Genomic DNA, 17,125 nt, shown 5'->3' on the forward strand with positions numbered 1-17,125 from the left:
GGATAATCTGATCAGGAGGGGGTGTCCTCCTGTGGGGTAAATATTTGGTGTGAGTTTGTTCAATAAACAGTTCCAGATCTCATACAAGCTATTTGTCGGCTAGTCTTGTATATTGCGGCCATAATATCTGATATCTGTGTTCAAGGCTGAAAGAAGCCGTATACTGAAGGAGGCACTCCGTCACATTGGTGGCAGCGGTGGGATGCTTCCTGCAGTCTGGGACATCCAAACCTCCACCGGGATCCGAGGTCCGAATAGCAGCAGAGGAGAGGTACAGATATCAGCCACCATGGAAGAGGAATTTGGAAGGAGGTTGTGGGAGATGCGGATACAGCACCTCTCAATCACCAGTCACACTTCTGAGGTATACTGGAATCCAGGGCAACCATTGGGGGGCGACAGCCCATACACATGTAGAGGGCCGGGTGTTCTAAGGGGCCCGGCCGCTCAGGCCCCAACCAACGAGACCGAGTTGTTACTGCTGTGGTAACTAGTAATTGCCAAAGCAGGCTGGCTGCAGAGTAAGCCGATGCATTGAGCTGTCACTTTGCTGAAAATATGAGGCTGCCACTTTGCTGGATCTTGATGTCTCTTTGCTGACTATATGAAGATGTCTCTTTACTGGATTAGGATGTGTCTTTGCTGAATATCTGAGGCAGTCTCTTTACTGGATTGGGATGTCTCTGGATTGGGATGTCTCTTTGCTGAACATATGAGGCTGTCTCATTACTGGATTGAGATGTCTCTGGATTGGGATGTCTCTTTGCTGAACATATGAGGCTGTCTCATTACTGGATTGAGATGTCTCTTTGCTGAATATATGAGGTCATCTATTTACTGGCTTGGGATGTGTCTTTGCTGAATACATGAGGCCATCACTTTACTGGATTGGGATGTCTCTTTGATGAATATATGAGTCCATCTCTTTGCTGGATTGGGATGTCTCTTTGTTGAATATATGAGGCTGTATCTTTGCTGGATTGGGATGTCTCTTTGTTGAATATATGAGGCTGTCTCTTTGCTGGATTGGAATGTCTCTTTGCTGGATTGGATTCCTTTTCATATATTAAGTTGTAAGAGTGTTAAAATAAAAGTGGGTGCACTGAAGGACTCGGTGGGATGGCTAGTGGGTGGATTTGGTGGGACGGCCAGAGGGCGGGCCCTGCAAAATGTTGATGGTCAGGCCTGGAGGGGCCCAAGCCTAACGCTGTGTAAGGGGCCCCAAAATTTCTGATGGCTGCCCTGCTGGAATCCAATTGGTAGCCTTGACAAAGTTCTTACTTTGGCCTTTCTGTATGTTAGAGACAGTGAGGGGGCTGGGAGTGGTCTTGTTTGGGAATCCTCCTCCTACAGGACAAGCCAGGGTTCCCAGATCACCAGATTACTAACAGCAGGGGGCGGGAGTGGTCGTGTTTGGGAATTCTCCTCCTACAGGACAAGCCAGGGTTCCCAGATCACCAGATTACTAACAGCAGGGGGCGGGAGTGGTCGTGTTTGGGAATCCGCCTCCTACAGGACAAGCCAGGGTTCCCAGATCACCAGATTACTGACAGCAGGGGGCGGGGTGGGCAGGAGCACTACAGCCAGAGTGAGGAACTGAGGCCCCCTGCTGGTGGAATTTTTCCCTCCACGAATCTCCAGGTCATTCAGTTATGATTGGAGTGAACCTTGAATGATGGAAATAATTAACTATTTTTTGGAGCTTTTTTCATGCACTCACCTGACGTTCGGCCGCACCAGGTCCCGCCCCTTCCTCCACGTGATGGCCGGTTTCGGGGATGCTCTAGGTTTGCACTCAATGAGGACGAATCCTCCCACTTTTCCCAGGGTCACTCTCCTGACGAACGCACTGGAGAAGTCGGGGCCAACCGCTACCAGAGGGATAAAAATGTTTGTTCTATTAGAAATTCGAATTTCAGAAGATGGTTATATTCTTTCTATATTGTTCTATTTATTTATTTCTATTCTATTCCAATTCAAATTTATTCTATTCGAAAATTGGATTTCAGAGGATGGTTATATTCTATTTTGTTCTATTCTTTTCTATTCTATTCCAATTCTAATTTATTGTATTCAAAATTCAGATTTCAGAGGATGGTTATATTCTTTCCATTTTGTTCTATTCTTTTCTATTCTATTCTTCTATTCCAATTCAAATTTATTCTATTTTAAATTTGGATTTCAGAGTATGGTTATATTCTTTCTATTTTGTTCTATTCTTTTCTTTTCTATTCTATTCCAATTCTAATTTATTCTCTTCGAAATTTGGATTTAAGAGTATGGTTATATTCTATTTTTTTTATTGTTTTCTTTTCTATTCTATTCCATTTCAAATTTATTCTATTTGAAATTTGGATTTTATAGGATGGTTATATTCTTTCTATTTTGTTCTATTCTTTTCTTTTCTGTTCTATTCCAATTTTTTTTATTTGAAATTCGGATTTCAGAGGATGGTTATATTCTTTCTATTTTGTTCTATTCTTTTCTATTCTATTCCAATTTGAATTTATTCAATTTGAAATTCAGATTTCAGAGTATGGTAATATTGTTTCTATTCTATTGTATTGTTTTCTATTCTATTCCTTTATTTTCTATTCTATTGTTTCTATTATTTTATTTTCTATTCTATTATCTTCTATTCTGTTCCTTTATTTTCTATTCTATTCCGAAATTTGAATTTGAAAACATTTTGAATTTGATTCAAATTTGACTCCAATTCGAATTTCGTCTGAAATTTTGTTTGTTTATTTTGGATTCCTTTGAATTTGTTACTATTGTAGTACACTTATACTTCGTTAACTCCCATCATTTCCAAATAATGAAAATGTCATCCGAATTTGTATTCGGAATGAAACGAAGCGCACAGCTTCTTCTGAACTTTTCTCTGCTGTCTGATCAGATGATGCCGGATAAGCACAGATAGAGGACCTGCCCCCCTCCCCCGCTAATAAGGGAGAATTCTTTAGCACCCCAGGCTGGAGACTCCCCAAGGACGATGAGATATAAATCCAGCCTCACCGATCACCCTCAGCTCGGCGCTGGAGTAAATGGTTCCGTGTTTATTTTCGGCCAGGCACTGGTACATTCCGGAATCTGAGCTGTTCACAGACGTGATGGTCAGGCTGCCGTGTTCAATCTGGAGGCGTCCCTGGGGAGAAGAAGAGAGGACGGCGTCAGAGAGAGAAAACTAAAACAGACGGGGACAGAAAACAAAACCTGGAGAAACACATCAGAGAGCTGCAAAACGCGTAAAAACGTGAAACGCACCAGAATGATTTCTTAATCAGTGCGAGTTTTAGCAACCTGACGAATGACAGGAAAATAACGAACATCGATCTCAAAGTTACCGGGAACATGAAAGGTATCAATTTAAAGTGGCGCTCTCTGTGACACAGTTGGGAGATTTTTCCTCACTTCCTGTCTTGGTGACCACACAGGAGATGAGGGAAATTCACTTACGCGGTAGATGTGTATACCTTACACGCAGGGGTGTCAAACGGGCAGCCCTCCAGCTGTTGCAGAACTACAAGTCCCATCATGCCCTTGCTTGTGGAAATGATGCTTGTAACTGTCAGCCTTGCAATGCCTTGTGGGACATGTCGTTTTGCCAGGGCCGGTACTAGGTGTGGGCAGGAGGGACGGCTGCCCTGGGCACTGTGGTATTGTGAGGTGGGGGCACCACAAGGAGACTGGGGGAGGTGTGCTAGGAGTGGTGATATGGGGGGGAGGGATTGGTGTTGGGAGGGGGCATGGGTGAAAAGGATTTGCACTAGGAGAGGGGATTTGGGGGGTTTGTGATAGAAAAGGAAATACGGTGTGGAGGGGGGGGGGAGAATTTGTGCTAACATCAAAAAAACATTTGGGGGGGGGGGGTTTACAAAAGAAGGGTTGATTGGGGGGTATTTGTGCTAGGTGGGGGGATTTGAAGTGGGGGGAGAGGATTTGTGTTCGGAGGGGACATTTCCAGGGGTAGAGGATTTGTGCAAGGAGGGGGAATTTGTGCTGGGGGAAAAGATTTTTGCCAGGAGGGGGGGATTTCAGCAGGGGAGTGGATTTGTTCTGGGATTATGGGGGGAGCATGCAGATCAGTGCTCAATTTTTTTTTTTTTTGAGGGGGGGGGGGGGGGATTTTTGCTGACACATAATCATACATCTTGGAGGGGGGGTGGCAATCTGGCACATTCGCCCTGGGCTCCGGATGACCTTGTCCCAGCACTGAGTTTCACAGCAGCTGGAGGGCCGCCAGTTTGAGACTTGTGCCTTAACCACTTGCTGACTGCCCGCCGCAGATTTACAGCGGTAGGCTGGTTCGGCTGCGCAAAATGATGTAGAGGTGCACGCCCCCACTAGGCAGCAGGAATGCCTATCCACGGGGCCGGCGGCAGCGATTGCTGCCGGACACCCACGATCGTTCCCCACTGAGACAGAAGGACGGTCGGATGTTGTAAACTCAGCTGACCGTTCTTCTCCCTGGAATGATCACAGAGCGCCTGTGATCCTTCTATATAGCTCGGCTGTCATTACAAGGAGCGGGAGGGGACGTCTCACCGGGAGACCCAGGCAACCAGCCTGCATGGCTGCTGAAGACCCAAACAAAGCCGCATTCGGCTCTGATTGGGTCTCTATGCAAAAACCGGAAGTGATGTCATGAGTGACATCACTAAAGTGGGTACTTTAAAAAATTGACAGCATTCAAAACAGCCAAACTTGCCGTTTTTAATGCTTTTAAGTGCAGAGGAGGGGTTTGGGATCTTTTAGACCCCCAGATCCCTCCACAAGAGTACCTGTCAAGAAAAACATTTTTTTTTTAAATGTACAAAAATATCGGGCAATATCGGCCGATACCGATATGCATTGGCCAAAATATCGATATCGGCATCGGCAACGAAAAACCGATATCGGTCGATCACTACTTTAGACATGCATGCTTCGCCCTCCTGGCCACTGAGTGGTGCACACTTTAGCGGTGAAACTTGCAGGACTGGGTGAGGCCAACCAATAAAGTCCATGGGATGGGTGGTCTCTGATTATTTAAAGGGCAGACAATGTATAGAATGGGTTAACAGCATCCTGGCATTTCAGTTGTGTTCTTTTGGGTGAAGTTTCACTGATAACACAAAGTCTGCATTTCCTCCGGGGTTAGAAATATACATTGTATACTTATATCTTATCAGTAGCCATTGAATATAAATGAATGCAGAATTTGGTCACACTGTATCGCACAATCATTGCCCCCCCCCCCCCCCCCCGAAAAAGGGGAATTGGAATTGTGGGACCAAGTAACTGGTTACATGAATTTATTTGGATTAAATGTGAAAAGCAAAGTTTTATTGTGATTGTACCAGAAATAAAGATACCATTTTTTTTATTTTTACAAAATTGATGAATATCTCTTGATCTTTATTATAGTTTGAGTACCGCTAAAGTCCCACAATTCCAATTCCCCTTTTTCTTATATTTATAGGGATGTTGGTACTCTGATTTATATTTTTCTTTTTGGCTCCACCCACTATTTTTTCCAATAATTGCCCCCCGGGGTCCTTACTTTGCTCTGAAGCCGCACCCCGTTCTTCAGCCAGGTATATGTTGGTTTTGGCCGTCCGCTCGCTTTACATTCCAATAAAATGTTTTCTTCTATCGCAATGTGGGCGTCATTAATCTTCTGGACCCAGCTGGGAGGAGCTGCAAATATAATCATCACATTAGCATTTGTTACAGATATTATAACCAACCCCCCCCCCTCCCAGCATTGCCAATGTTAATTATCACCAACCCCCCCCCCCCCAAAGAAAAAACCTCCCATAATTGTCCTAAATAATCCCATCTCCTGTTTGTATTAAGCTTTTTTATAGATTTTTTGTACATTTAAACATGATTAAAGTTGGGAACTTTGAACTCTGGGATAATAAGTCCATTCGTCATGCGTCTTCCTGAATCTCGGTGTGATTTGTGTATTTCTTCCACATCTGTGCATCCAGTGTGAGGCTTCTTGTAATAAAGACCGCTCACTGCTGCCCTCTCTGCTTGTGCAGGGGGACTGGTTTTACCTCCGCCCCCTCCTGCAGTTTCTGCCTGTAGTGGGTGGAGCCTGCTGGACTCCTCCCACAGCCCTGCTCTCTTTTCTTGTGCAGGATGACTGGTCTTGTCTCTGCCCCCTCCTGCAGTGGGTAGAGCCTGCTGGACCCCTCCCATATTTCTGCTCTATTTCTTTGTGCAGGGTGACTGGTATTGTCTCCGCCCCCTCCTGTGGTTTTTCTGCAGGCAGCCTGTAGAGGGTAGGGCTTGCTGAGTTTTCTGTAGTAGGTGGAGCCCGCAGGGCCCGTCCCACAGCTCTTCTCTCTCTCCTTGTGCAGGGTCACTGGTCTTGTCTCTGCCCCCTCCTGCAGTGGGTGGAGTCTGCTGGACCCCTCCCATAGCTCTGCTCCCTTTCCTTGTGCATAGTAACTAGTCTAGTCTCCGCCCCTCCTGCGGTTTTCTGCAGGCAGCCTATAGAGGGTAGGGCTTGCTGAGTTTTCTGTAGTAGGTGGAGCCCGCAGGGCCCCTCCCACACCGCCTGCTCTCTCTCCTTGTGCAGGGTGACTGGTCTTGTCTCTGCCCCCTCCTGCAGTGGGTGGAGCCTGTTGGACCCCTCCCATAGCTCTGCTCCCTTTCCTTGTGCAGGGTGACTGGTCTCGTCTCCACCCCCTCCCTGCAGTGGGTGGATCCTGCTGGACCCCTCCCATAGCTCTGCTCTATTTCTTTGTGCATGGTGACTGGTCTTGTCTCCGCCCCCTCCTGTGGTTTTCTGCAGGCAGCCTGTAGTAGAGGGTAGGGTTTTCTGTAGTGGGTGGATCCTGCTGAGCCCCTTCCACAGCTCTGCTCTCTTTCCTTGTGCAGGGTGACTGGTCTCGTCTCCACCCCCTCCTGTAGTTGGTGGATCCTGCAGGACCCTTCCCACAGCTCTGCTCTCTTCCTTGTGCAGGGTGACTGGTTTAGTCTCTGCCCCCTCCTGCAGTGGGTGGAGCTTGCTGGACCCCTCCCATAGCTCTGCTCTATTTCTTTGTGCAGGGTGACTGGTCTTGTCTCCGCCCCCTCGTGCTGTTTTCTGCAGGCAGCCTTTAGAGGGTAGGGCTTGCTGAGTTTTCTGTAGTAGGTGGAGCCTGCTAGACCCCTCCCATATATCTGCTCTCTCTCCTTGGGCAGGGTGAGTGGTCTCATCTCCGCTAGACATGTGCATGATGAATAAAATGTGTTTTGTTTCATTTCATTTAGATTCATTACTCTAGTTATTTCGTTTCGGTAAATTCAGTTGATAACTGTCAATTCGTATTCAGAATTTGTTTTGTGTCTTTTTTGAATTTTGCTTGGAATTAACTGATTTCTTCTATTCGAAGCGTTAGAGTCGATACATTTTGAATTGGTCGAATAGAAAACAGCATTATTTTGAAATAGTCCTCTAATAACACACAGTCTTTGATTGCAGAAATATTTTTACAGTTTGAATTTGACTGGAATTCAATTCAATTCAAATTTCAATTTGAATTTCCAAAATCCAGACAGATTTCATTTAATTATTCGAAGCATTTGGTAAACGTCATTTATACTGTCATTTTTGGATATGGATATATCCGAATAACGAAAAATTTGTCCAAATATTTATTCGGAACAAAACGAACCGCACGTGTCTAGTCTCCGCCCCGTCCTGCGGTTTTCTGCAGGCAGCCTATAGTGGGTGGAGCCTGCTGAGTCCCTCCCACAGCTCTGTTCTCTCTCCTTGTGCTGGGTGAATGGTATTGACTCCTCCCCCCACCTTCAGTTTTTTTGCCTGTAGTGGGTGGAGCCTGCTGGACTTACCCACATCTCTGCTGTTATGCCTTGTGCAGGGTGATTGGTCTTTTCTCAAGTAGTTTTCTGTAGTAGGTGGAGCATTCTGGGTCCCTCCCACATCTCTGCTCCCTCTTATTTATGCAAGGTGACTAGTCTTGGCTCTGCCCCCTCCTGGAGTTTTCTGTAGTAGGTGGGGCCTGCTGAGCCCCTCCCACAGCTCTGTTCTATCTCCTTGTGCAAGGGGACAAATCGTGTCTCCGCCCCCTTCATTGGTTTTTGTAGTGGGTGGAGCCTGCTGGGTCCCTCCCACAGCTCTGCTCTCTGCATGGGCTATGTACATCACAGTGATGATGTCACTTCTACTTTTACAAGGTAATATCTGGATTTGCAAAGGCATTTAGTGCACGCAAAGAGGATTTCTGTCATTTGCAGCTATTGAAGATGACTGTATATTTGTATGAAAGTTTTGTGCTCGGAGTTCAGCTTTAATGCTCACAAATGATTTCAGGAAATCAGGGAACAGGTTACAAATGTCCGGGCTGCCCCGCCCACAAATGATATCAAAGCCCTAGAAGTAAGAAATGGAAAATCCCGACACCGGGATCAAATGGAATCCCATTTAATGGATCTGCGGTCAGATTAAAGGTCGAGGCTTCCGGTTTCTTAACATTTTATGAGCTCTTTAGTGGAGGAGATCCGAGGCCGGACCTGAGGAGGACTTTCCTCGCATCAATCAGTTCTACAGGAGTGGGCGGAGACAAGACCAGTCCCCCGGTACAAGAAGAGAGAGCAGAGCTGTGGGAAGGGCCAACAGGCTCCACCCACTGCAGACAACTACAGGAGGAGGTGGAGACAAGACCAGTCACCCTGTACAAGAAGAGAGAGCAGAGCTGTGGGAGGGGTCCAGCAGGCTCCACCCACTGCAGACAACTACAGGTGGAGGCGGAGACAAGACTAGTCCCCCTGTACAAGATGAGAGAGCAGAGCTGTGGGAGTGGTCCAGCAGGCTCCACCCACTGCAGACAACTACAGGTGGAGGCGGAGACAAGACTAGTCCCCCTGTACAAGAAGAGAGAGCAGAGCTGTGGGAGGGGTCCAGCAGGCTCCACCCACTGCAGACAACTACAGGGGGAGACGGAGACAAGACTAGTCCCCCTGCACAATAAAAGAGAGCAGAGATGTGGGAGGGGTCCAGCAGGCTCCACCCACTGCAGACAACTACAGGGGGAGGCGGAGACAAGACTAGTCCCCCTGCACAATAAAAGAGAGCAGAGATGTGGGAGGGGTCCAGCAGGCTCCACCACCTGCAGACTACTACAGGAGGGGGCAGAGACCAGACCAGTCACCCTGCACAAGGAGAGAGAGCAGAGCTGTGGGAGGGGCCAGCAGGCTCCACCCACTGCAGACAACTACAGGTGGAGGCGGAGAAAAGACTAGTCCCCCTGCACAATAAAAGAGAGCAGAGATGTGGGAGGGGTCCAGCAGGCTCCACCACCTGCAGACTACTGCAGGAGGGGGCAGAGACCAGACCAGTCCTCCTGCACAAGGAGAGAGAGCAGAGCTGTGGGTGGGGCCAGCAGGCTCCACCCACTGCAGGCTACTACAGGAGGGGACAGAGACAAGACCAGTCTCCCTGCACAAGGAGAGAGGGCAAAGCTATGGGAGTGGCCAGCAGGCTCCACCCACTGCAAACAACTACAGGAGGAGGCGGAGACAAGACCAGTCACCCTGCACAAGGAGAGAGAGCAGCACTGAGCGGTCTTTATTACAGGAGGCCTCACACTGGATTACTGCAGAGATCTGGAAGAAGATTCTAGAAGTCACATGACCAATTAATGTATTATCCCGGAGTTCAGATTTAAACGTTTCTTACTCTATCCAAAATGAATAAAATGTTTTTGATTTAGATTCTGGATTCATGCATTTTCATGTTTTATATTGTGCATTTGTAATGCGCATTATGCATTGCTGTTGCCATCAATACGCAGATGCATTAAAAAATGGGCAACTCTTGTCACCTGCAAGCATCATTCAGATGTGAACTAGCCAACCGGTATACATGTGCTAATGTGCGTGAACGGGCCCTATGAGACCTGCCGGGGGGGAAGGGGTGCTGGGGATGCAGAGAGGTTTGGGACGACCTTTCGGAAACAGGGGTGAACTTCAACACTTTCTGCCACCCACTTATAATGCAGTTTTAGCGCCACCACTCCGGTGATTTGACAACAATTTACACCTTCGACCACGTAACTTAAACAATTACCACCTCTCTCAGACTCTATGGCACCATAGAGATTGAATTACATTAATTAGAACCGAATGTTTCACAACTTTTCACACCTCCATTCAGGCACCAGGACAATCAACATCTCCAGTGACACGTCACAGTACCATGATGATTGGATTAACTGCTGCCGACGTAAGGGTTACCGCGGAGGAGAACCGCTTGAGCACGCAGTGTCAGTAACCCCTTCGGTGGTTGTATTCTATTAGACAGCTTCAGGGACTGTCAGTTTACAGCAGAGCATTAGCTGAGATTCTGCTAATTCATAAATGGCCATCATCAGTGGCTGAGAAGCCACCCTTCACTGTCATTCATAAAAAAATTAGGACACCCCTCATCCTCCACAATGCCATTCCCCCCTTGCTGTCCATCCTTCACTGGCCCACTGTGTTCTCCACTCCCACCAATGTCTCCTCCATCCTGCCAATGTCTCCTCCATCCCGCCAATGTCTTTTCTGCTCTCCCAATGTCTCCCCCTGTCCCACCATTGTCTTCTCCACTTCCCCGATAATTGCTCCATTCCACCAAATCCTTCTCTGCTTCCCCAAAGTCTCCTGCTACCCTTCTAAAGTCTTCTTTGCTCCTTAGTATATCCTTCATCCCACAATGTTCTTCTGTGCCCCAGGGTCTCCTCCACTAACCCTATCTCTCCTCTGTCCCACCATTGTCTTCTCCACTTCCCGGATCACTGCTCCAATCCACCAAATCCTTCTCTGCTCCCCTTCTAAAGTCTTCTTTGCTCCCCTTCTAAAGTCTTCTTTGCTCCTTAGTATTTCCTTTATCCCACCAATGTCTTCTCTGCTCCCACAATGTTCTTCTGTGCCCCAGGGTCTCCTCCACTAACCCTAACTCTCCTCTGTCCCACTGATGTCTTTTCTGCTCCCTCATCTTTTTTTACTCCAACCCACCAATGTTTTCTCTGCTCCTCCAATGTCTCGTCTCCCCTGATATCTCCTCCAACCCCTCATTGTCTCCTTCATCCCCTCAATGTCTCCTTTCATACCAGATGTCTCCTCCATCCTACCAATGTTCCTCCATTCTACCACGGACTTCTCTGCTTCCCTGATGTTTCCACTGTTTCCCAATGTCCCCTCCATCCCCTCAATGTGTCTTCCATCCCCAATGTCTTCTCTGCTCCCCTGTTGTCTTCTCCATAACCCAATTTCACCGCCACCCTCTGACATCTCCCTCCTACAGAGGCTCTCTTCTTGCCCTGGTGTCTCCTTCATTCCACTGATATCTTCTTTGCTTTTTGTCTCCTCCGCTACCCCAAAGTATCTTCTGCTCCCCCGATGTCCCCCAATATTTTCTTCACTTTCTGATGTCTCCTAAACCCCAAAATATCTCTTCTGCTTCCCCGATGTCTTCTCTGTTCCCTGATGTCCACTCCCTGATGTCTCATCTTATCAACGTCTTCTCTTCTTTCTCTGCTTCGTGTCTTTTCTGCTCCCTCATCTTTTTTACTCCAACCCACCAATGTTTTCTCTGCTCCTCCAATGTCTCGTCCCCCCTGATATCTCCTCCAACCCCTCTTTGTCTCCTTCATTCCCTCAATGTCTCCTTCATACCAGATGTCTCCTCCATCCTACCAATGTTCCTCCATTCTACCAATATCGTCTCTGCTTCCCTGATGCCTACACTGTTTCCCAATGTCCCCTCCATCCCCTCAATGTGTCTTCCATCCCCAATGTCTTCTCTGCTCCCCTGTTGTCTTCTCCATAACCCAATGTCCCCTCCACCCTCTGACATCTTCCTCCTACAGAGGCTCTCTCTTCTTGCCCTGGTGTCTCCTTCATTACACTGATGTCTTCTTTGCTTTTTGTCTCCTCCGCTACCCCAAAGTATCTTCTGCTCCCCCGATATCCCCCAATATTTTCTTCACTTTCTGATGTCTCCTCAACCCCAAAACAACTCTTCCGCTTCCCCGATGTCTTCTCTGTTCCCTGATGTCTCATCTTATCAACGTCTTCTCTTCTTTCTCTGCTTCGTGTCTTTTCTATCCCACAAATGTCTTCTTTGCTTCCCTGATGTCCTCTCTGATCTCCCTGGTGTCTCCTCCATCCCACAATATTTTATTTGCTTTCCAGTGTCTCTTCCATCCCTGAATGTCCTCTCCATTCCCTCAATGTCTCCTCTATCCCTGATGTCTTCTCTGCTCCCCGTATGTCTCCTCTTTTCCTTATTGCTTTATCTGCTCCCGTGATGTTTTCTCCATACCCCAATGTCTTCTCCATTCCACTGATGTCTCCTCCACTCCCAGGTATCGCCACAGAATGAAGCCAGTGCCAGACCTGGTGCATTATTGATGGCTGACTGCCTGAACCCAGAAGAGGCAGACAGCTGAGAAGGACCAAGATGAGGGTGCGGGATCCTAGATATGTCACCTGAACAGCAGACTGCATAGAGACAATGCTGGGCTGCTGTATGGGTGAGGTTATGTTTTGAAGAGGACGCAGCAATACAGGTAAGAGGGAAAAAACATGGAGGGAGTCAAGTATCGCTTTAAATCATTTCCATTGTGATAAACCATGGAGTGTGGATCTCCTTTTATCACCCAGAACTTTCTCTTTCAATTAAACACATCTATGCATATTGACAAGTATATTCAGTCAAAACTATTTTTTCTTAGTTCTCCAGAGATTTACCCTCACTTCCTGTCCTGGAGATGAAACAGGAAGTGAGGGGAATTCCCATCTTAGACAGTTGTTGCTGGAGCATGTTGGATTTCCGATCACTTTCTTTTTAGGGACAATGATCACCAGGACAAATTAAGAGGGTGAATCACCCCAGTGGGGACCCCGACAGCAATAAAACAACTGCAAGGGTTCAATTCCTCCCTATGATATCCAAACCTTAAAAAAAAAGTTTTGGCTTTACAAACACTAAGACATTTTTAGTGACTACGGTGCAGAACTGGTAAATGTCCCCCTTACAGTAACCGAATTCTACCATCATGTCCTAATCATACCAAAATATGTGAGCTGCCCTCGCACCATGTTCTTCCCACGCGTATTCTCGGCAACGCATTCGTAGGGTCCGGCGTCTTCTTGCTGGAAGTTGGGGATCTCCAATACCCCGCTGGAGCGATGCCGTCTTACTTTTCGAGATATGCTTTTGCCGTCTGCCCTCCTCCAGGTGATGGTGGGTACTGGACTGCAATGAAAATAACTCAATAAATCATAACAGGTCAGTGACATAACTAGAACCTTCAGGGTCCCAGTGCAAGAAACCATGAAGGTCCCCCCCCCCTGACCCTCATATAGGGCCCTTCCCTCCAAGCCCAGTGGCAGAACGCCAGAGCCTGGATGCAAGTGCACCCTTTGTGACCCTGGTAGTTCCAACACTGGTGTCAGGAGTTTTTTAATTTAGTTATTTCATTTTTTAATTTTTTTTGTAACCTTTTTTTTTTTTTTTTTTTTACAATATTACTTTTTTCTTTTTTTTTTTACAATTTTTTTTTAATTGCCCCATTGGGAATCTTTGGTGAGATATCAGGGGTCTTAACAGACCTCTGATGTTTCCCCTTTGGGACAGACAAAGGAGATTGAGGACAATGCCCCCAATCTCCATCTCTGTAGCCTCAGCTGCATTGAATGAATGAACTGAACATTAACAAATTGAAGCAATATGTTCAATTATAAATGAACAGAGAGAGAGAGAGAGATAGAGAGGTGCAAAGAGCCGCCCCCTTAAAAAAAAGGAAAAAAAAAATGACAAAAAAAACAATAAAGTTATAGAAAAAAAAAACGGTTCGCCGGCCTATGTGGTGGCTAAAGGGGGGGGGGTGGGGTTTACGACCCAGAAAGGCGTCAATTGGCTGTCTTCTGGGGGCGTAACCTGGGCGCAGGAAAGAGCGCTTGGCCACCCCCACCTTGGTGATATCCTGGCTGTGATTGGTCCAGTCTCCAGCCTGGACCAATCATCATCCAGGACATCGATCGCTGACGTCGCAATGGGGGTGGTGCCGGTGCGTGCGTCAGTCACTCACCGTCACCGCCGCTCACCTTCCCGCCGGTTCCCGTCGCAGAAGAGGACGAGGGAGAAGCCGCTCCGCTCACCTTCCCGCCGCCGCAGAAGAGGACGAAGGATCGAGGAGGGGAGAAGCCGCCGATAGCCGAGCCGCCGCTAGGTAAGTGCATTGGGTTGGGGGACAATGCTGTGAGCACTCTGCAATCATTGGGGGACAATGCTGTGGGCACTCTGCAATCATTGGGGTACAATGCTGTGGGCACTCTGCAATCATTGGGGTACAATGCTGTGGGCACTCTGCAATCATTGGGGTACAATGCTGTGGGCACTCTGCAATCATTGGGGTACAATTCTGTGGGCGCTCTGCAATCATTGGGGTACAATGCTGTGGGCACTCTGCAATCATTGGGGTACAATGCTGTGGGCACTCTGCAATCATTGGGGTACAATGCTGTGGGCACTCTGCAATCATTGGGGTACAATGCTGTGGCACTCTGCAATCATTGGGGTACAATGCTGTGGGCACTCTGCAATCATTGGGGTACAATACTGTGGCACTCTGCAATCATTGGGGTACAATGCTGTGGGCACTCTGCAATCATTGGGGTACAATGCTGTGGCACTCTGCAATCATTGGGGTACAATACTGTGGGCACTCTGCAATCATTGGGGTACAATGCTGTGGGCACTCTGCAATCATTGGGGTACAATGCTGTGGGCACTCTGCAGTGATTGGGGACAATGCTGTGGCGCTCTGCATTAAAAGGGGCTCGCGTGTTGAACTCTGCATTGATGGGGGCACGGAACAGTGTTCATTGCATTGAAGGGGGCACAGCACAGTTGCATTGAAGGGGGCACGCACGCTGAACTCTGCATTGTGGGGGCACAGCACAGTGTTTATTGCATTGAAGGGGGCACAGCACAGTGTTTATTGCATTGAAGGGGGCACAGCACAGTGTTTATTGCATTGAAGGGGGCAAAGCACAGTGTTCATTGCATTGAAGGGGGCATAGCACAGTGTTCATTGCATTGAAGGGGGCACAGCACCATATTCATTGCATTGAAGGGGGCACGCACGCTGATCTCTGCATTGAAAGGGGGCATGTACGCTGGTCACTGCATTGAAATGGGGCATGTACGCTGGTCTCTGCATTGAAAGGGGGCATATACCATCTCCTGTACCATGACCTGTGACATGCCTATAACATATCTGTGCCATGCCTATACCATCTCCTGTACCATCACCTGTGCCATGCCCAGGGCCGGACTGACCATAGGGCATAGCGGGCATATGCCCGGTGGGCCGCCGAGTCCTCCGCTCCGAGTCCGGGCGCATGATAATGTGGAGTGTCCGCCTGTCTGGCCGACGGCCGTTGCTGGCCTCTCCGCGGCCGATTCCGCGGAGTCTGAGGGCCGCCGCATTATCGCAATCTGGACGCCCACCCGCCCCGCCGCTGTCCCCGACTGCCCGGGCCCCGGATTACCGCAAATTTATTCTATCATCTGGCCCGGCCGTGGCCGGCCGCCGCTGTCCCCGACTCCCCACTCCTAACTTGGCTCAGCTGGCAGCCGGCTCCGCAGCGGCATCCAGCGTAGCTCAGGAGGAGGGGGTGGAGTCGGTCAGTGCTGTGCTGTGTGAAGAGTGACTAAAGCCGGGGGTGGAGCTAGAGTCTGACGGGGAACCCATGCTGCCTTGTTGTCGTGAAGAAGTAGGAACAATCGGCAGCCGGCGCTGCACCGCAGACAGACACTGACAGTCTGTCTCTGAGTCAGTGAGTGGAGTGGACTTCACTAGTCTGTCACTAGTGCCTGCCTGCCCAGTGCCCTGGAGCTGGAGTCACTGGCTGCCTGAGACTGGACTGGAGACTGGAGTGGAGTCGACTGTGACCTGCTGTGAGACACCAAAAACACCACCACCACACCCACAACCAGGACAGGAGCCAAGGCCTGCAGCAACAGCAACAGCAACAGCAACAACAGGTAAGGAAAGGTCAGCACAGCAACACACAAACACACCACAGACCACCACTGTCACCGCTGGGATTTGTGGTTCTGGGTGGTCTCCGGCAGAGTATTGTTCACTTCTGGCTTAGCAGCACGCAGGCAGGCCGCAGGCGTAAAAAAACAGATAACAGTCAGCTACACACTCTGTCACTAGTGCTAGAAAACATGTGCCATGCCAGTTTGCTTGTTACATGTGATGTGACAGCCAGGTGCACATTTTCAACTTGAAAATGTGCACCTGGCTGTCACATCACATGTAACAATCAAACTGGCATGGCACATGTTTTCTAGCACTAGTGACAGAGTGTGTAGCTGACTGTTATCTGTTTTTTTACGCCTGCGGCCTGCCTGCGTGCTGCTAAGCCAGAAGTGAACAATGCTCTGCCGGAGACCAGAACTGTTCTGGCCTCCGGCAGAGCATTGTTCACTTCTGGCCAGTGGCGGCCGGCCGATAGGGGGCGCAGGGGCACCGCCCCCCCTAAAAGAAGAAAGGGAAAAAAAAAGATTTAAAAAAAAAAAGTAAATTTTTAGCCTACTAGGGGGGCCGGACCTAGTGCTGGGTATGGGGGGGGGGTGGGGTTTTGCCTCCCACGTGAGGCAGACAGAGACGCCGATTGGCGGCCTTCTGGGGGTCATCGGGGGGCAGAGCAATGCGCCCGACACTCCCCACTTTCCTGGACTCCTGGCTGTGATTGGTCCAGATTCCAGCCTGGACCAATCACAGGAGGACATCCCGGGACGGTCCTGGTAACGTGATGCGTGGGGGCGGTGCACCGCCCCGGCGTCACGTTCTTCCCACCCGCAGACAGAGTGAGAGCCTGAGGAGAGCAACCGCATGCGTCCGACCGGACCGTACGTACTGTCATTCGGGCTTGCTCGGGCATCGGTATTCGCAGCTTGCTTAGCTACGTGGCGTGAGACCGGCGCTGACCTGGAGGAGTGGAGTGACTGCAGTGCAGTGTCGGCCTGGTCCGGATGTCGGCCTGGAGTGACCGCCCACGCCTGGAGTGTGTCGGCCTGGAGTGACCGGGGTGTGTCGGCCTGGAGTGACCGTCGCCAACT

At 48.9% G+C, this 17,125-nt stretch overlaps 1 protein-coding gene across 3 annotated transcripts in view; it reads right to left on the minus strand.

The window, feature by feature from the left end:
- Nucleotides 1–17,125, minus strand: part of LOC309561911 (contactin-4-like) — a 192,434-nt gene that overhangs the window by 43,035 nt on the left and 132,274 nt on the right. For all 3 annotated transcript variants that reach the window (XM_082265976.1, XM_082265975.1, XM_082265974.1), the window contains exons 8-11: nucleotides 13,059–13,243; nucleotides 5,546–5,682; nucleotides 3,019–3,148; nucleotides 1,721–1,871 (exon numbers count right to left, since the gene is read on the minus strand). In XM_082265976.1, coding sequence (XP_082122102.1) covers nucleotides 1,721–1,871; nucleotides 3,019–3,148; nucleotides 5,546–5,682; nucleotides 13,059–13,243 — 603 coding nt within the window. The remainder of the gene's footprint in view (nucleotides 1–1,720; nucleotides 1,872–3,018; nucleotides 3,149–5,545; nucleotides 5,683–13,058; nucleotides 13,244–17,125) is intronic.

Source organism: Pelophylax lessonae, assembly GCF_965119305.1.
Source record: "Pelophylax lessonae genome assembly, chromosome: 8".
Lineage (NCBI taxonomy): Eukaryota > Metazoa > Chordata > Amphibia > Anura > Ranidae > Pelophylax > Pelophylax lessonae.